Here is a 21,363-nt window from a genome sequence, read left to right as displayed (position 1 = left end):
AGCCAAATATTTTATGATTGTAATATTACTCAATTTCTGATTGTGCAATATATTTGTAGCATGACACATTATTCATTGAGTCATATGGTTTATGATAGAATAAAAATTTAAAGTTGATCAATATTAACTTTTGTCTTGAAGCTTTTACATCTTAATCAATTAATAACAAAATAGTTTTTCTCCAAAAGTTTAAGTTATGTTCTGAACAAATATGCTAAATAAATATTTGCCATTTGTATATAGCAATATGGATTTGATGGTTTGAATTTGGATTATGAATACCCAGCCTACCAACAATCAGCTTCAGAAAAACAAACTTTTGCAGCTTGGTGTAGGTAAGAATACATTTCAGATGTAGGGATTATATGGTGGGTTTAATATTCATTATTTTGGCTCTGTTAAACTTTATGCACTAAAATAAGCACAATATAGCAATATTTTTTTAGTTTAGCTATTATTGACTTTTCTGATTATTTTTTGTTCAGGGAATTAAAAACTGCCTTCCAGCCATATGGCTATGAGCTGACAGCTGCTGTAGCTGCTGGTAAAGACAAAATAGATGCAGGTTATGATGTTCCTGAGATCTCAAAGTACCTGGATGCCATACACCTTATGTCCTATGATCTACATGGTTCCTGGGAATCCACAGTAAGATTTTTACCTAACATGGATATACTGGATAGTTGTAACTAAAATTTAAGATATAAAATATAAAATAAAGATATTTAAAGTGAAAAAAATTTCTTCTGTTAAAAAATCACTTTTAACATCTTTTTTTGTACAGGTAAACCATCACGCTCCAATGAGTTCAAATGTTCCTGAAGATTACCTCACTGTTGATTATGCGTAAGTTTTAATTGTTTTATCTAATACATAGTTGGCCCAGATCTCTATATGCATAAGAGAAGAGATAAATTGTTTAATTTACTCATATTTTGCTTCTTTTGTCTTTCTTTTTTTAATACCACTGATCATCTGCTCTATAAGTCTCTTTGTCTGTTTGTAATTTCATGATTTTATTTGTGTTTTCTTGGTTTTTTATGAATTACAGCTTCCTTTCCTATTCTTATTTACTTTCAGTTTTGTTATTATCTATGAAAATTATGTATAATTGCTGTAAAAGATAATCTAAACCATAAATTTTAGTGTCAAGTATTGGCTGCAGAGTGGCTGCCCTCCTGAAAAGCTTGTGATTGGTATACCCACCTATGGACGTACTTTTACCTTGTCTTCTCCCACTAATACAGGATATTATCATCATTTTATTAAACTAGATATATTTTTGTATATGAGAATTAGCAATAATGTGGTATACATAATTCATAATACACTGTTACACTTTCTTTATATGCTTTAAAAAATAAGTCAAATATATTACTTTAGATTTAATATGAAGGGCTGGTTATTTTTTTTGTCAAGAAATAGACCTATATGACAAATATAACATAGACCAGACAAATCATTTTATATAGAATCTAAACAAACCTGATAAAAGGACAAAACACAAAATTTTAAAAATCAATGCAACTTTGGCTCAATCTAATAAATGAATAAATGTTGAAAATAAAGATAATTTAGGTATTGGATCCTGGGCTAGTGGAGCAGGACAGGCAGGGACTATTTCTAATGAAGAAGGATTACTAGGTAGTTACTTCATTTTAGTTTAGCTTTTCCTCAAGCATAACCTTCTTGGTCCCTCTCTATGTACTGGTTGACAAGGAGGGATGGCACATTGGACTCTCATTTATACCTTAACAGTGCTCCAACCTGAGATAATAGGGAAGACCCCATTAATTTAATTTTGTTTCAGGTTATCAAGAAATATGCTTGAAATTAGCTGAGGGTGGATGGACAGTAGATAAGGTATATATGTTTTAGTAGCTTTTCCGAAAAAGAAAAACTCAATTTTTGTTGAGATCTTTTGGTGTTGACAGAATCCATACCTCTCATGAATTATGATGACTAAAAATTCTTTTTTATCCATGATACAAAGTAAATTAATGTTTGCCCGCCTGTCTGCCTGTCGGTTTGTCTTTTGTTCTGTCTGTTGGTTTGTCTGTCTGCCTGTCTGTAAGTCTTTCTCTCCGTCTGTCTATCTGTCTCTTTGTCTGTCCAAAGCTGAAGATCTCAGTGACTGCTGAACTTATATGGCTCTACAATGGAACATGTTGTATACTTAAATATTATCTTAATTAAGATCTAAGGCATATATTAAAATATAAATTGATGTTACAGGCTACAGATGGTTCCAGAGGTCCAATTGCTTACAAGGAAACCCAATGGATTGGTTATGATGATAAAGAAACAGCCAAACTAAAGGTAAACTAAATTGTCATTCTTGTGTTTATTAAGATATATAAGTTTTCCGGAATTTTAATGTTAGGGGGAGATTTAAAATCTGCATCAAATTTTAAGGATTTTTTATAAAATTCTTTTTTTGTATAATTCTTTATCTAAAAGCGTAAATGCATTTTAAGTTAATTAATTTTGACCAATAGGATAGGTGGATTTTAAACTACCTGCGCTCTAATTGGTGGAATGATGTACGACATCCAATCAGAGCGCAGATTTTTTAAATCCACCAATCACAGATGCCAAAATTAATTAACTTAAATTGCATTTCCGCTTTTAGATAAAGAATTATAGAAAAAACGAATTTTATAAGAAATCCTCAAAATTTGATGCAGATTTCAAAACTCCCCCTAACTTTAAAATTCCGGAAAACTTATATATCTTAATGTTTATAAAGTTATTCTAATTCTAAAACTAAAGTATTAATGTTTGCTTGTCTTCATTTCTGTTTTAGTCAAAAACTTTAACACATATTTAGGTTGCAGTCCAATGTTTATAACAAATGATCTTATTTTTCTTGGTGACCAGTATGTGCTACAAACAAAAGTTTCTACTTTTATTTTTTTTGTTTTTAGGCTCAGTATGTTATTGACCATGGTCTAGGAGGAGCTATGTTCTGGGATCTTCCATCTGATGACTTTAACAACAGATGTGGTGAAGGCACCTACCCTATTATCAGAACTGTCCATCAAACCTTGTATCCTTGACTTATCAAACAGATCAAATCAAAGCTGCTTGAATTGAACCAAGAGCAATGTAAGTTTTGAAAGAGAATCATATTACGTCATGTCCCATGATAAAACTTATGACAAAAAATTATCAGTATTGTTTTAAAACCGATTAATATCTAGTAGATTATTACCGGTTCTCAGAAATATTAAAAAATTATGTACAACGTCATATTATATCCAGTTTTCTATAAATATAAAAATATACAATCATATGATTAAAGCCATTTTTTATCCCCATGATGCCAAGATGTAAATTTTTATATCCGCGTAAAGCAGTTTATAATACAATGAGATAAATAACTATTCTAACATTTAAAAAAACCATTGAATTACAACCCCTGTTTTATTTATCCAGATTTGTCTGACCCAAACTTATTTTATTCAGAACTGCTGTTAACACTCTCATTAAAGGGATTGGAAAGCATTTTCTAATTAATCTAATCACAAAACCTTCTCACAATCAATATCTAAAAGATAAGGTATAAAATAAAAATTATAGAAACATTCAAACAATTGTTATTTATTTATTTCATTTTAACCCTAAAACTTATTTCTAAAGGTCAAATTCAAGATATAAAGATATGATAGTTATATGTATTAAGAAATGCTTTCCAATCGATTAAGTTATCTATTTTTATTTTATTTATTCTAATTTATTTTGCTGCACTCTAAGTTCTTATATACACCATTTAAACTTGATTTTGTTTGATTTTTGTTTTTATTTAATCTTGAATAAATTTTAGTTTTTTTCTTATTTTTATTTTTTTTAAATATTATAAATATCTTTGAAATATAGTAAATACGCAATTTAAAATTTAAAAAAAATATTGTTAAATTTTATATGTATAATCTTTTTTATTATTAATTGGTTTATACACGAGGGTTGACAATTTTAAAACTAAGATTTTAGTAAATTTTTAGAATGGGCTATCAAATCAATATTCAGAATAGTGTATCTTAATAATAATATCTGACAAAAGTTTTGATTTAAACATTCTTTAATTGAACTTTTCGACTTGGAGACTTCATATTTTGGACTTATTAATCTTACATGTATTAGGGACATGTAAAAATATTTCGCCATGAACCGCCGTCGCCGCCAAAATCCATGTTATTAAACTTAAGAAATACATAAAAACAACAATTTTCATAAAAAATCTTCTTTTAGCTTCAAGACAAGACGTTTAAGTTTTAAAGTAACAAGGATGACAACATCCATAAAAGCGAAGCACTGAAACGGTAGGACAAACGGACATTAACACTTGTATAGTGTTAGAACCTAATAATTATCATAATATAAATTTATAAGAGTCAAAGCAAAATTGTAAGTAAATTTGTTGTAAAACTGCTTGATAATTTTTATGGACATACTTACATTTTTAGGACTTGATTATAGAGTTGCTTCGCTTATTACATTATACTTTGTTGTCCCAGGAATCAATATACCAAAAATCAGATCAATCCGATGATTTGATCACATAAAAATTTGTTGTTAAAAAAGTAAAAAAATCAACATGTTTAAAATGGACGTACGGACATTTTGGTAATGATTATAGAGTTGCTACGCTTTCTAAATCGTACCTAACTACTAAAGGAATCACCATGCAAAATTTGAAATCGATAGGAAAATTCTAACATGCCTAAATTAACGGAAAAAGCTATCCGTTACGGACGTACGGACGGACCGACCCTAATTATAGAAAAGCTTCGCTTTTAAAAACTTTAAAATAAATGTTGTAAATAAAAGGCTAATGTAGCAAAATATGACTTATGGTCAGAAAATCTTTCTAATACAGGGGAAAAATATCTTATCTTAGTTAATTAACTGTAGCTATGCTGCGACCCTTGAATATCCCAATATCATAAACTCTCAAAGAAAAAAAGAATAGGTAAGGAATGACCCATTGCAGCTTACACCAATAACGAAATTAATTCAGAAAAAAAAATCACGAAACCTATAAGTATTTTCAGCTGTCGTTGGGGGGACAACACATGGTAAAATTGACGACCTCTCCATCTGCCCCCCAAATATTATTTTAGATTATTTTGCTTGTTGGTCATACCTTGTTCCTGGAATAATATTATTTTTAAAAGCGAAGCTTTTCTATAATTAGGGTCGGTCCGTCCGTACGTCCGTCCGTCCGTCCGTCCGTCCGTAACGGATAGCTTTTTTCGTTAATTTAGACATGTTAGAATTGTCCTATCGATTTCAAATTTTGCATGGTGATTCCTGTAATAGTTAGGTACGAGTTAGAAAGCGTAGCAACTCTATAATCATTACCAAAATGTCCGTACGTCCATTTTAAACATGTTGATTTTTTTACTTTTTTAAATAGTTTTTTTTCGTTAATTTAGGCATGTTAGAATTGCCCTATCGATTTCAAATTTTGCATGGTGATTCCTGTAATAGTTAGGTACGAGTTAGAAAGCGTAGCAACTCTATAATCATTACCAGAATGTCCGTACGTCCATTTTAAACATGTTGATTTTTTTACATTTTTAACAACAAATTTGTATGTGACCTAATTATTTGATTGGTCTGATTTTTGGTATACTGATTCCTGGGACAACAAAGTACAATATTATAAGCGAAGCAACTCTATAATCAAGTTCTAAAAATGTAAGTATGTCCATAATCATTATCCTGTATCAAGCAGTTTTTCAACAAATTTACTTACAATTTTGCTTTGACTCTTATACATTCGCATTCTGATTATTCAGTTCTGACATTACACAAGTGTTAATGTCCGTTTGTCCTACTGTTTCAGAGCTTCGCTTTTATGGATGTTGTCATCCTTGTTTAAATTAGTTTCCTGGGACGACTTTTGGCTTTTTCTCCTTATGGAAGATTCAGAAAAGTTTTATAATAGTTATTTGCATCGTATTATAGACAGCTTTCCGCGGTTATTGAAATAAAAAATCATAAGATTGAAACCAGTTTTGTTATCTCCGATAACTGATATTGATTTTTAAATGTGATTTACATTTTAATATTTAAGAAAAGTGACTGTTATACGATGCTATAAGTGATTTTTTAGTATGGTTGAGATCCAGTTCTAACCCAGCGGATATTAATCAATTTCGAAGCCTTACCCTAAAAATTTTCAAATATGTCTTTATTTTTCATTTGGTAAATTCGCATTTTATATCTGGAAAAATGTATATTAACATAGACAAACTATAAAATGCTGTTTAATGAGTTAAATTACCTGATAATTATGTCAAAAAGATGTCCAAAACCAGCAAAAATTGAATTAATTAGGTTCCTACAAGCTACAGACAAGGCACATAGTACGTACGTTATTAATAAAAAGTTGAAATACTAAAATGTTTTTTTTTTGACAATAGAAATAGATTAAATCTTTTTAATGTTTTTTTAAACAAAGAGTTTATTTATGGTCCACTTCCGTTCTAGTTCATTTACCTAAAATGACGTACATAAAATTATTTTTTATTGAAAAGACTTCTCTATTATTTGCTTTGTCTGTCTGTTCGTCCCTTCATAAGGGTATGGGGTAAATAATATTTTCTCCAATTCTATTTGCGATAAACAGCTGAATTAAATTTAGTTTGAAGAATTCCTGTACAAAAAGTACTTAAAATTGATCAAAGTTTAAATACTAAAATGTTTTTTTTTTTAACAATAGATTAGATTAAATCTTTATTAATGTATTTTGAAACAAAAATGTTTATTTATAGCCCACTTCCGTTTTAGTTTCATTTGCCTAAAATAACTTATATAAATTTTAATTCTTTTTAGTAAAATTACTACTCAATAATTATTTAATTTGCCTGGCTGTACGTAAGGCTCTGGGGTAAATAATATGTTCTCTAATACTATTTGCGATAAAAAGCTAAATTAAATTAAGTTTGAAGAATCCCTGTACAAAATGAGCATCGAGTATATGTATAATTATTTTTTTCTGTTTGTCTGTCGGCCATGCTTCAAAAACAGAGATACTTTTACTTTTAAGGTTTCGGGATTTTTTTTGTTAATTTGATGATCGCATATTTTCTATCTTTCTGAACCTCTGCTGTATAATCAACTTTTTTTGCGTTCAATCATATTTTTTTGCGCTTCGCTTCTTATGGATTGTTATTTTTGTGATTATTATTTTTATATCAATCGATATATAACTACTTGGAAGTTGTACTGTTTTACCGCTCACTATAATAAAATGGTCCTTCCAGCTGAATAATATGACAAAACCCCGAATCCACTCATTTAATTCCATACCCTCCCCTCATACTGGAGGAAAGTACTGACTAATAAATGAGGACTAAAGTATCAACATACGTCAAAATTTAGCCTGTCATAAAATCCACGTATATCATATCCATTACTAAAATATAAATTGAAAGTCAATTGAAAAGAAACACATGTATTGGATTAACTAATTTTATTGTAGAATCCTTTTTAAAAAGTAAAACTATTATTTCCATTGGAATTATTAGGAGCGTTGCTACACTTTATTTTAGTTACATAGGATCATGTACCAAATAGAGGTTAATGGCAGATTTCAAATTTTTTTTATAAATATACAGAAATTGAATAATTAGATAGTTTTTTTCTCGAAGAAAAACATATTGCCCATATTGCACATACACACTTACTCCTAACTTCTCCTGAAATCACGACCCCTTTTATTTTACCTGATACATTTAAATTATTATTAAGGTCGTTTTGGAAAGTTATAATAAATATTAAATTCTAATTTTTTTTAAACATTCTTATTACATCCTTTCGGTGGCTGAAGCATTTAGGGACTAAGTCTAAACCATTCTATTAATAAAAATAAAATATGCTGTAACATCCCTTTATGTAGATAAAAACTATACTGAAACAGTATGAAACAACTTATCAAAATTCAATATGAGTACCCAAAGTTTTTGTCAAGCCAAACAGGCTTTGAAAACTTTGGGTATCAAGTATAATGGGTACTATCCTCCCTGCAACCTACCTCTATGTAATGCCCAAACTGACTGGCTGTCTCGAATCGCCTGAAAAAAAGTTACAATTATTGGTTGAAACGTTTGGACACTTAATTTAAAAAAAATGTAACATGATGTCTGTCTGCATGTTTGTATATCAAGACCACTAGGCTCAGAATGGACTTTTCAAGTCCATTTTTCTCGAAAATTGGACTATTGAAAACCTTCAATGGACTTGAAAAAAAGCAACCTCCCGATTGTTCAATGGACTTCAGAAAATTTTTCTCCCCCTCTCTAGGTTATGCTGTTATCTCGTGCCATAGGTGAAGCTTTCTTAAAAGTTCTGTAGTCATTGAAATCTTAAGCTTCACACTTACCTTACTACTTTATATGAAAGGAAAGACTTCAAAAGTCTTTATCATAGAGGAATATAAAACAAAAACGGAAACGGTCACAGATGCGAAGATATAAACATTTAGTTTAAAATGAATTATTTATACATTTACTAGCAGCTGCGCCCCTAACTAGAGATTTGTATTAAAAGGTGCAGAAAAATAGCTAAACAAAACTAAAGCTGCAATCTAAAATAAGATAGCCTTGCCCTTAAACCATCCCGAGAATTATTCGAAGCTTTCCTAAAACAGGAGAAATCAATCAGCAGTGCAGTGTATGGGTTATTGAAATCATGGGATATACATTATACATATGTATATAGAACGAATACTTATTTATCGCATAGTATGACTTTCCGCGTATAGTAAAATGAAAAATAGTAGAATTTAACAAATTAGATTAGAGGGACTGAAGGCTCGGTATAACAAAACTGATGTATTTATTTTTTTATATTATTCGTGGGAACTTTTCTACACTACTACATATACATTGCATGATTTTTCAGTATGACTCAAAATCGGTTTTCAATAGTTATTTATCGCATCGTATTAGAAACCATGCTGGAAAATAAATTATACGTTTTAATTGTCCTCTCCCCCCTGAAAAGTTTGAACAATTCAAAAATGCTTGAATATAAAAAAATGTTTTAGAGCAAAAAAGTACAAACAGTATTTTTATTCTGTCGCCATACTAATGGAATAAAACTCATGTATAGCATCGTATTGCAGACAATTTTACATTAAATTTTAAAATAAAATTCAATAAAAAAATTAATACTAGTTTTGTTAAAATTTTTCATTACTTTATCCACGACGCGATATATAACTATAACAAAAGCAAAATAAAAATATTATTAATTCTTTTAATTCTATTTTAATATAATTTTATTGTACATTATATATTCTAAAAAAAACATTATATGCTTTTAACTTTTAATTACTTATAGAGATAACCTAGAGACACATTCTCTAAATTAGCCAATAAATTAGCTAAGGCTTCGGCTGAAATTGTGTACTGGTTTTAGTAGGAAAAGGCATATTTATTTATTTCGTCCGCGTAATGAGTCAGCTATAAAAAGTCGCATTTCTTAAAAAAAATGCTTTTCTTGGGTAGATTATGTCGTTCTAAAATTTCCCTCTTAGTATAGTTTGAAGCACATATGACAAAAGAAATAATAGTTAAGCTATGACTAAATAAATTCTATGTAGGATAAAGGAAGCCTTCTAGATATTTTATAATAAAAAATTTTGATGCTTCTATTACTTGAATTGGTCGTATATTCATATTTTAAGTTTGACTAATTTTAAGGTCAGATTACCCATCTAGATATATTATGTGTATTTAATTACTGTATCTATAACAATATCAGTTGATTCCATAAATAACGCAGCAATAACTTATTCATGTGCAGGTTTTTTTTTATCCAATAAGAATGAAGGTAAAATAATCCTATTATAAAAAGTAGTAAGCGTTTTTTGTCTGTTCCAAAGGATCTCGCTAACCGCCGAACCGATATTGTTCTCCTTTACAGTGAAGCTTCTTGTAAGTTCTAGGAAGGTTTTAAACTACTTTTAGAGAGGGTGTCTTCACCCTCCTACCCCACCCCCCCAAAAAAAAATGTTTTTTTACTCTTTTGGAACTCAAATTTAAAAGGGATAATGTCGACTTTTCCCCCTCCCCCCTTAAGTGCCCCTAGAGACTTCTAAAGGCGTAGCTGCTAGTGTTTATTTAAGCAAACAAAGTTTTACTTCTGCTAAATTCTTTTCCTTTAAGAACTATTAAAACTAGGCGGTTTTCCAATAAAACGGTCAGTGATAGGCTCAGGCTGCTAAATCCTTTTTATTTTACTAAGATAGAATTATAGAGAAGCTTTGATAATAATATAAATATAACAATTTAATTATACAAATATACAAGGTTGTAAACGATCATATAAAGTAAAATGAAAGTTAATAATGAAAGTTACTTGAATTTTATTTAAAAAACATTTATACTGGATTAATTACATACATACATGCATTTGCATATGTGTATTTACACAATGCAGCTGGTTGTACTATTTCACCTTTTAAAATATGTTTAATATAGTTGTCTTTTTAGAAGTAATAAATAAGATTATGTTTATAGATAAAGCTTATAGAACATGCGTTGAAAATTAATATCTGGATATTTCCCTTTAACTGAAATGGGACTATATCCATTATTACCGAAGCATAAAAATAGTAAAACATAAAAAAACGAATGTATATATAGATTAGATGATCAAAATTAGAAAAGCAAATTTTATTAAGCATTAAACCTCTTGATCTACATAGATATGTATTACTGAAAAATATTGATACTTTTATATTATTAGGATATACAGTTTTCAGCCTGCCCCCCAAATATTATTTTTGATTTATCGCTTGTTGGCTATATTTTATAGTTTGTCTTTAGATTGGCACTAGTTTTAAGAGGACAAGATTGGTGTTATAAGAGCCTAAAGATTTATAGCTCTTCTATAAATTCAATTCTAGAAACATGTTTTAAAAAATGAAAAAAAAGTGACGGGGTGTTATCTATGTTCCATTAGTCTGTTGTAAGGATCAACTCAGAAAACACTTGTATCTCAAAGGGATACTGCCCTTAAATATGAACATTCAGGACAGATTTCAATCAGTTGGATTTTAATATTCCAACTTTTTACAGCCGCCGAGAACAAGGACGACAAGATGACTTGGCTGAGAGCAGCGGTTCTGGTAAGAATTATTATTCATAAATATTCTGGGTATAGAGCAAAATATTTGCTATGTTTTTTCATAAATAATTTGATTATGTCGATTTTCTTTTATACCTTCCTTTACATTTGGTCGCTACACACATTGGGAGTCGATTTTGAATGTGAATGTTCTACAAACATATACTGTTTAAACATAATATAAGACACCCAAAATTAATAAACATATTTTTTTCGACAACGGGGTGGTCGCATCCATGCACCTTAAAATTTGTAGGGGTCCAATATTTGGGGGGGGGGGGGGGGGTGATTTTTTCTTTCTAAGTATAGCTTTATACACATTCACAAATTCATTTTAAAAGGTATAATAAGAATCAAAATTTGATCCAAGCCAGAGAAACCCTAAAATAACCAACAGATTTTGTAGAAATTACCTTAACTTTACAGTTATTGTAGGATTTTCTCTGAGACAGCTGCAATTTTTAGTGAAGATTCATATGACATATGCTAATCTAATCTATACATTGTTTGGTCCATCTGTATGTTATTTGGGGTGCTAGATCAATTCCTAAATTTTCAAGTTTTCGTGATTTTCTCAATTCCTATTCAAGATATAAGGCTGAAACGTTCAGAGAAAAATTTATATTAGATTCTATACATTTTCACCAAGTTTTATTGGGAGTGATTTATTAATTAGTGTGCTAAATTGATTATTAGATTTTTAGGTTTTTGTGACTTTTACTATTCCTATTTAAGATTGACGGCTGAAATTATCAGGGATTGTATGCTCATATTCTACATATTTCCATCAAGTTTCATTGAGATTTGTTTATTAATTGCGGTGCTAGATCGATTCCTAGATTTTTAAGTTTTCGTGATTTAAAGGTTGTGTGATTTTAAAGGCTTCGTGTGATTTTCCTATTATATCAAGTTTAATGACTATTGTATGACACTACTCTACAGTGATTTTTTCCCTGATATCCATTCATAGTTTTTGAGCTTCACTACTTATGGATGTTATGAAATGCAAAGTTAAACCGAATTTTCGAAGAGATCAGTTACTCAAGGCCGTCCAAGCTTTTAGGTAAATTACCCCCCCCTGAAATCTGTTGGGAGGGGTAAATACCGCCCCATAATCTGTTGTTGGGGTGGGGGGGGGGGGGGTTATTTAATAATATAAAAAAAGTACTTACCTAATTATGAAGTACATTCCTATACATAAAAACACAATAATAAACTCACAAACTGATGAACCAATATGATTCTTCTTTATGGTGTAGCTTCAATTTAAAGCAGAATCTGAATCATAAAGTGTTTTAAGGTTTTTAACTAGTTTTGATTTATATATATTACGGAAGATTCATAATTAATTTTGAATTTTTTCTTAATAATTGTGAAAATTTTACTTCTTTAAATAGACACTAGCGGCTACGCCCCTAGAGGCCTCTAGTGGCACTTTAAATGTTTTTGTTTGATAAAGTCTCTACTATAATTTTTTACGTACGATACCTCTTCATTTGACGTTAAAGTCTCCTAAACGTTTTTTAAAATTTCGATTTTTTTGTCATTTCTCTTGGGAGGGTGGTGGTACCCTCCCCCAAAATAGTTAAAAACCTTCCCGGGACTTATGAGAAGCTACCCTGTTAAGGAAAACCCGATCGGTTCAGCGGTTAGCGAGATCCTTCGGTACACACAGACAGACAGACAGACAAACATCCTGTTACTTTAGTATAAAGATTACAAACTATAACATGTATTTTTATCATGTTTTACAACTTTTGATTTTGGGTGGTGGTAATAAATCTTAATAGTGAAAGTAAAAATGCGCGTGAAGCACACCTAAATTTTTTTTAGGGATTATTTATTTTGATAAATACCCCCCCCCCCAAAAAAAAAAAAAAAAATTCAATGGGGGGTTAATACCCCCTTAAAACGGTGTGGAGTAATCACCCCTTTACCCCCTCCCCCTTTGGACGTCCTTACAGTTACTGGAAACACAACTTTCTGCCGAAAATAAGCCTATAATTATTTTCTAGGCAATGCAATTTAAAATTAAAATTTCTATCATGATCAATTGAAAACCTTTTCATTTACATAAAAAGTCATATTGAAATGGCTATAACTTTTTTATAATTGATGCTGAAGGCTTCAAATGTGTCTACTTGTGGCAGTCTTTCAGCAGTTAAAGTGGTGTCTTTCTTGCAGGCATCAATTAATATCTTGTTTTAGTTCTCTTTGGTTGCTATTGGTTCAGGCTGCTGGCCGACCAGACCTCCAACCAAACCTCCAACTAAACCTCCAACCACACCTACAACAACACCTGCAACAACCCTAAATAAAAATTGTAAGGTTGTATTGATTCTAAATAATTATCGAAATTTCATTAATATGATAATATGTCTGTTACTGTCGAGCCCTATAAAAGACCTATTAAGTAATCAACATTCCAAAATTTGTGCCTAAACAATAATATTTTTTCTAATTAGTGTGGAGTACCCAACAGAGGAACAAGGATTGTTAATGGTAACACAGTTGATAAAAATGAATACCCATGGCAGGTAGGTAATATTGGATTTCATAACAAGTTTACGTTCAAATTAATTAGATTTAACTCTAGCTGTAAAATAAATTACTGTAAAATGAATATAGCTATTATCCTATATAATGATATGTAATATCCATCTGCTATCAATTAGATTCAGAGCTATTATAGAATGCTGTATTTTACATGACTGATAGATTTGAGGTTAAATAATAAATTTAGGTTGGAATAACAGTTTCTGGAACTGGAACCAAAAATATAATCTGTGGTGGTAGCATTGTAAGCAGCATGGTAAAGATTTTAGAATAAAGTATTAAAACTATTAAAAAAATTTTAGGCATAAATGATCAAGTCCTTAGTTAGACCTAGAGGCCCTATGTGTTTTTACTTTTCATAAAGATTTTCTAAAAGTTTAAGCTATTTTTTGCTTCCTTAACTTGTGTTTTATTATCACCACACTTAAAAAGTCAATCAATGACAGCTCTTTATCTATTACACTAAAAAAATTAGAAAGAAAAACCATAAATAGTATAATATCTAATTGAAGTTGATGAAAATGACATGACATAAAATGACATGATAGTGAGAGTTCTTGTTCATGATTATTTCAGTTGTAATTTATTTGAGTTTTGCCTCACTCATGGTGTAAAACTCCTAAAAAGTTCAAATTCTTAACAACCTTTAACACAAGCTCTTCTAAGAAGAGTTCTATGCATTTAAGAAATATGTAATATTTGTTGAGAGGAAGACAATATCAAGTAACTCCCATGCAACTAAGACCATTAATCAAACTGTGCTTGAACATTGCGCTTGTCTAAAAAGTAATGTTAATTAAATTATTTCATTAATTGTTTATTTATTGTTGATTTTTTAGAGTATTGTTACTGCTGCCCACTGTTTTGATAAGATTATAAAGAGGAATAGGGAGGAATTGAAATGTAATTATTTGAACCAATTAAAATGAGTAGACTGTATATTAAAATGTTCCATTGATATTCAATCTACATAAAACTCTTAAAAATATGACAACATCCATAAAAGCGAAGCTCTGAAACAGTAGCACAAGAGAACATCAACACTTGTGGTTTGTCAGAACTGAATAATCAGAATATATATCTATAAAAGTCGAAAGAAAATTGTTAGTAAATTTGTTAAAAAACTGCTAAAATACAGGAAAATAATTAAGGACATACTTTCATTTTTATACTTGATTTTATGTTGTCCTAGGCATCAGTATTCCAAAATTCAGATAAATTGGAAAATTATATCACATAAAAATTCGTTGTTAAACAAGCTGTAAATCAGCATGTTTGATATGAGCATACTGACATTCTGGTAACCCACTAACTACAGAAATCACCATGCAAAGTTTGTAATTTATAGTACAATTTTAACATGCCTTTATTAATGAAATAAGCTATTCGTTCCAGACGTACGGACAGACTGACCGAACCTAAATATATAAAAGCTATGCTTTTATAAATGACAAATAGCTTTAAAATAACAAATACTTTAAAATGCAGCTTCTAAATTAGTTTTCAGCAAAATTAAAAATTACCGGCGTTATCCTTTTTTCAATTTTGAAAATTTGAGTAACCCCCCCCCCCCCCCCCCCGGCAACGACGAACAACTATTTTAGGTTAGGATTTAGGCTAGGGAGCCGAGCGCTGTGAATAGGCAGGCAAGGGGGCCGAGCGCTGCGGCTAGGCAGGCAAGAGGGCCGAGTGCTGTGGCTAGGCAGAATAGGGAGCCGATCGCTGCAGCTAGAGTTCATAGTTCGCTGTCGGGGGGGGAGGGGGGTTACTTAAGATTTTAAAATTTAAAAAAAAAATTCTAAGAGGATAATACCAAATTACCTTTTCAAAATTCATTCATTTTGTTAGAAGTACAATTTTATTTGTTCAAATAACACTTTTCACCCTCCTTAGAAATATTGGCAAAAACAGAGGCTTTATTTGGTGGAACTGGGGTTCAGGTACTTACACAGCAAATGACCGTTTCTATGTATTGGTAAGATTTTTTAAAAATCATTTATGTATGTACCTTCATTGATTTATGGACAGTTGAATGTGGATACATAAATAAACATATCAACTAAATCTCTAAAATTATGGAAATTTTGAAGGGGTAACCTTTTGTAGGATTAGATCTTATGAAGAGGTAGTCCTTATGTAGCAACCCCATTTCTTATATAAATTTTTGTTCAATTTTTAAAGGCTTTTGTCTTCCAGCAACTGTTTAATATTCAAATGTAAAATATTTATTAACAATTGATATATTATAATAATAATCAAGGTTGCAGAACATGACACATCCAAGCCTGATGGGGAAAAGTATTACAGAGTTTGCACACTGGAGAGATATATTTGATACTAATAGAAAATAAAAATAGGAAAAGTTTTCCATTGCTCAAGATAAAAATTTCAATATTAAATTACGACCCCTAGAAACAAAATTATATGGTTATTTTCAGCAGAAAGTTAGGTTGTCAGTTACTAATTACATTTTTACAATAAAAACACGTCTTTTCATAGTTAAAATAATTCGGTTTAAGTTTGCATTTGTAAGCAGAAAATCATAGTGGAAAAAAAATAAATCTAACACAAGTATCTCCAGATGGTCAGCTGTGATTGGTTGTTGAGCGGATTCAGCTTTCTGGTTGGCTGAAACTACTAAAAGCTTGAATTATCACACTTCAGTGTTCTCAGTACAACGCAAAGTTAAAAGGAATTTTTTTTTATTTATTTTGACTATGAAAATTGGTGTTTTTATTGTAAAAAATTAATTACTTACTAGCAAACTAACTATATACTGAAAATAAGCTTATATTCTTTTTTCTGTGTGACGTAATTTAATTTCTAAATTTCTATCATAAGCAATGGAAAAATTTTAAAATTTCATCTACCTAAAAAGTCATTTTAAAATGCCTAAAACTTTTTGCTATTGAAGATGAAAGATTCAAATTTTTGGGTATTTGGTCAAATTATAGCAGCCTTCCAGTAGTTAAATTGGTTTATTGCTAGCAGGCTTCCTTAAAAGAAACAAAATTTTCATGATTTTTTAATTGTTTTTCCTTTTTTTCTTTAAAAAGCAGCAAAAACTGATGTAATCAATTTGATTTATTTGTAGAGCTAGAAATGCTTAGAAAATCTTATTTATAAGCATAAAAAGTTACTTCCCAGTCCCTTTAAATTAACAGCAAATAATATCTATTCAACTATCAGGAATATCATGATAAATACGATTATTATACAGTTGATTATGATTATGCTGTTCTGACTCTCTGTGATGAATTAGATTGGGCCAAGGTAAAACATTTTAAATAATTTTCGTTCATTTGTCTTCTAACAACTGAGAATTAATAGATAATATTAACAATCAATTTCTTTCCTTTCTGAATATTGGACTTGCATAATAGATTAAGAAAATAAACAATGTTCTGTAGGATGTAGCTCCAGTATGTCTACCAGAAACTTCTGAACAGGGTAAGTTCTTTCACAGGTTTACTGGCATCCTGACCCCCAGAAAAAAGGTTTTTATCAATATAAATAGCCTCTGCTATTCATTCTTTAGAGAAAATGATATATTTTCACCTCGTTAATCTCTAAACATAAATTAAAAATTTACTGTACTAAATATATCCAAAGTAGTTAGGTAATTGTTTTTACCGTGAATGACAGTAAACTATTTTATTAATAGTAAGAAAAACAAATGTGCTGATCTTCTAAGCTCCAAAATTAATTTTTTTCTATAATATTTTAGTTAAAAGGACTTTTTTGGTTTAACTGTGTAGTTGTGGGTGCGTAGGAAATATGATTCTTTCCAGGTTTTAAGTACAAAAAGTTACTTTCAACAGTTGATATCACAAAAAGTTTACATTTTTTATGCTATTTTGAGTTTATTTATAGGTACTCAGTATGAAAATGTTGATTCCATTGTTACCGGTTGGGGTTACACAACCTCTGAAGGATCAAATTCTGACACACTGATGGTAATGTTTCTGTTTCTCCTAGTATATGTAATTCAAATGATAATACTGCATGTCTGTCTGATTTAAAATATACCACCAATCTGACTGAATGCTCAAGACTTTAGCAAATGTGCTATGCAGTGTTGCATCATTCCCTTTTATTTAGTGTAAGAAATAAAGAGCAACATGGTTTGCAATATATTATTAAATTGTTTATAACCTATTTTTTAAAGGTATATCAAAAACATACTATGACACAAGTAGTCTCATACTGCAGGGCTTAAATTTGTATTAGGCTCCAGATTCACCAATTTAAGGGGATTTAAAAATTAATTCTTGGACAATATTGTATTCTGGTATAGAGTAGAATTAGGCTTTTTAATTTCATATATCAAAATTCAATAAAAAATTTATTCTTTACAATATATCTATGAATTAAAATTAACATGTTTGTGTTCTATCACCCATTTATAAAACATAAAAATTGGCTGTAAAGGGTTAAATTTGTAAGATGAAAATAAATGTATTATGCAATACAGCAAATTTATTTTTGTCACATATACAAATATGATATAAAATATGATTATTCAAACTTATTTTTTTAATATTTTTAAAAAGTATGTATCTTTTATGTGTATGGTTTTCATTCTTGCAATTTTAATTAAATAGCAATTATTTAACTACACTGGAAATAAGTCACTTTGTGAAACACTCTTTCTAAAATGTAAAGATTTCTTATTGGTTTATTCTTGGCATTTATGCGTATTATTGTATTATGTTAGATTTTTCAATGTAATTAATTGTTTTAGAAAAAAAAAATTTCCATTGAACAGAGTAATGTTTTATTTTGTATTAATATAAAGTGAATTGTATAAAATTGTTCTGTAAGCAACAATTTTATCCCAAACAAAAAGACTTTTTCGCTCTGACAAAAATTTCCCAAGCAACAGTAAAAATTAATTTTTAAATTCCCCCAAAAATTTTAATCAGGGGCTCAATTAAAATTGAGGCTCAGCCTGATTGTACAGGTGGCATAGTATATTTTTGACCCCACATTCAAAAATAACAGATTAATCTATCTCTATTAAATATTCACATAACAGGAAGTTACAGTGAAATCTCTATCCAACAAGGCCTGTTGTTCTGGTTCCTATGAATATGACTGTAGTGAGATAACTGACAGGTAATATAAGGGTCTCTACTTGTAAAATAATTTCTTTGATAATGAATATTCTAATTTTCATTTTACCTTAATAGGATGATGTGTGCAGCTGCTAGTGGCAAGGATTCATGTCAAAACGACTCTGGTGGTCCCCTTATTACTAAAGAAGGCTCAAGTTACATTCTTACTGGTAAATAACTACTATTCTTTGAAAAAGGACTTTCAAGCAAAGACAGTTTCACATGATTATCAAACCTAAATAACATCTCATTTATGATATATTAGTGTTCAGGATTAGAAAAATTTTGTTATGGCCCCCAGCCAAATATGGCTGATTTATGCTGAACAATGACCCATGCAAAATATTTTTTCTGTAATGCAAAAATTGCGATGGTACAAGTTATTTCTAAGGCTAGGAACGAGATATTTTGAAACCGACAAAGGTTCCTGATTCTACTCCTCAAGGCCTTTCCTGGGAGCACCATGAATAAATATGTATATTCCTTATTGAAAAGAAATATAGTAAAAATGTTAGGGAAAAATATTTAGTTAATATTATCGTTCTACTACTGTTTTTAAGCCTTAAAACTCACACCTTTACGAAATTTTAACCTAACTCCCGTTTTTAAATACTTATGTTTTTACTAAAGATAAAGGTGCTTAGAAAATGGATTTATATCCAGTTTTAAAGTATGAATAATACTATGCAGTTCCTTTGATTATTTGATCCTGACACTATAACCTAAATGTGGTGCATCTTACTGTAAACAGGGAAATGATTTCTTCCACATTTTGCTCAAATGTATCAAAATACATTGGAAGTTAAACCAACTGCTACTATGTCTGATGGTTGAAATTGAAAGTTAAAGTAAGGAGAATTTTTTGTGGTCCCATATAATCCCAGATCCTTAACTTGGGCATTATATCTTAGGTCTGGTTTTATTTTATCAAACATTTTCAGGGGAATTGTTCAGGTGTATATCTGGTACAAAGAAAATTTTTCAACATTGGGTTATGATATCTCATTAAAATGAAACTCTGAGTTTTGTTGAAAATATATTACTTTTTGTTCCAGGTATTGTTTCATGGGGTTATACCTGTGCAGATGTAAGTATACTTTCATTTCTTTATTCTTAAGTGTGTCAGAACTATTAAACTTATTAGAATTCATTTTTATTAAACTCAATCATTTGATTTGTATAGTCCTAATTTAAATAACATTTTCTTTACAGCCTAAATATCCTGGAGTTTATTCAAGAGTAACAAACCAACTTGGCTGGATAAAGGTAAGTGATTGCTTATATCTGGTTAGGTTATTTTTAATTTGGCTAAGAGTATATAACCCTTATTAAGTAACAGAGGGTCCTCAAGAGTCTAGAGTCACTCTTTCTAGTTTATTATCATAAATAGCAGCATTGCATCTAGCCTCTAGGGTCTTCAACCAAAGAGGTAATGGAAATTATCCCTCCTATATTATTCTTATAGGCTACAGAAATATTATCAAAAAATTTATCTTTAATCTTTTAGGGGTTGATTTTAATAAAGGGGGCGTTGATCCCTGGTGCTCTGGGGGTTACCACACTCCCTTTTTTTGATGTTTACAAAAAAATAAAATATAAATTTAAGAGGGGTGGTTTTTTTTTCTTTTTTTTTTTGTAGGGAGTCTTGTGTCACACCCTTAGGAGTAAAGCCCAATCAATTCAGCGGTTTGTAAGATCTTAAGTTTTAACAGACAGATGTACAGATTTTTATTTTCTTATGTTTTTTGTAAGCAACATAGCTTGCATAATTATCATTTAATTTATCTATTTAACTATCTAACTATCTTTGATCTAACCATCTTATGATTACATACAGTGAAATACCTTAAAATGGCTAGCTTTATCATACATATTCAAACTTTTCATCACCTTATATTTTTCTACAAAGGTTTACTTTTATTTAAACAACTTTTTATAAAGATTTGATAGCTTGAATATCTTTCAGGACAAAATGGTAGGTGAAAGATGTAGTAAAGCATGAAGACCACTGATCTGAGACCTTCTGATGAAAACTATTCTGTGTGAAAATGGATTACGAATTCGCCTGGACTAGGATATGGCACCTGGATAGAAACTGTTTGACCTCCGCTTTATTATTTCATAAACATGAAATCTATTTATTAAAAAAATATTTATTTATTTATTTTATTGTGTTTATCCAAGTTCCCTAATTTTCATATAATGTACAATGCTTAATAATAATTCATTTTCTTGTTAACTAAATAAATATTCATGAATCTTAATAATTATAATTTATTCTCATATATCTCTGTGTTTAAATGAACTTTGCATGATCTTATTTAAATATCTTATTCTCTATCTGCGACGTTGGCCTAAAAGCCTTGATCCAAGAAATGTTATAACATTGAAAGTGAAATCACTTTTTCTTTGCCTTTCACATGACTTTAGTAGTAATTGAAATAATTGTCCTCAAACAATTTGGACAAAGCCAAAATTGTGTTAAAATTGTGTCAAAATGATCCATGTGACATAATGTAAGGGAGATGAGAGGAAAAGTAGGAAA

The 21,363-nt window shown here is 30.0% G+C and overlaps 2 protein-coding genes across 2 annotated transcripts; both read left to right on the top strand.

Annotated features, from left to right (window-relative positions):
- The first annotated feature begins 60 nt into the window (after window positions 1–60).
- Window positions 61–3,760, top strand: LOC145305446 (acidic mammalian chitinase-like). Its single transcript, XM_080147061.1, has 9 exons — window positions 61–87; window positions 244–335; window positions 486–648; window positions 785–846; window positions 1,147–1,298; window positions 1,570–1,644; window positions 1,811–1,863; window positions 2,236–2,319; window positions 2,928–3,760. The coding sequence occupies exons 1-9, from the start codon at window positions 61–63 to the stop codon at window positions 3,057–3,059; spliced, it is 840 nt and encodes a 279-aa protein (XP_080003187.1). The 3' UTR covers window positions 3,060–3,760.
- A 7,311-nt stretch (window positions 3,761–11,071) lies between these two features.
- On the top strand, window positions 11,072–21,077 carry LOC145305841 (trypsin-1-like). Its single transcript, XM_080147664.1, has 15 exons — window positions 11,072–11,146; window positions 13,354–13,473; window positions 13,611–13,682; window positions 13,889–13,957; window positions 14,541–14,590; window positions 15,595–15,676; window positions 15,962–16,023; window positions 16,893–16,974; window positions 17,112–17,151; window positions 17,575–17,657; window positions 18,740–18,819; window positions 18,894–18,988; window positions 19,874–19,905; window positions 20,031–20,084; window positions 20,785–21,077. Exons 1-15 carry the CDS (start codon window positions 11,120–11,122, stop codon window positions 20,818–20,820), a joined length of 984 nt encoding a protein of 327 aa, XP_080003790.1. The 5' UTR covers window positions 11,072–11,119; the 3' UTR covers window positions 20,821–21,077.
- Window positions 21,078–21,363: the final 286 nt, after the last annotated feature.

This window comes from Acartia tonsa, chromosome 14 (assembly GCF_053477335.1).
Source record: "Acartia tonsa isolate MP-2025a chromosome 14, ASM5347733v1, whole genome shotgun sequence".
Classification (NCBI taxonomy): Eukaryota; Metazoa; Arthropoda; class Copepoda; order Calanoida; family Acartiidae; genus Acartia; species Acartia tonsa.
This window is presented reverse-complemented; position numbering and strand designations above follow the sequence as displayed.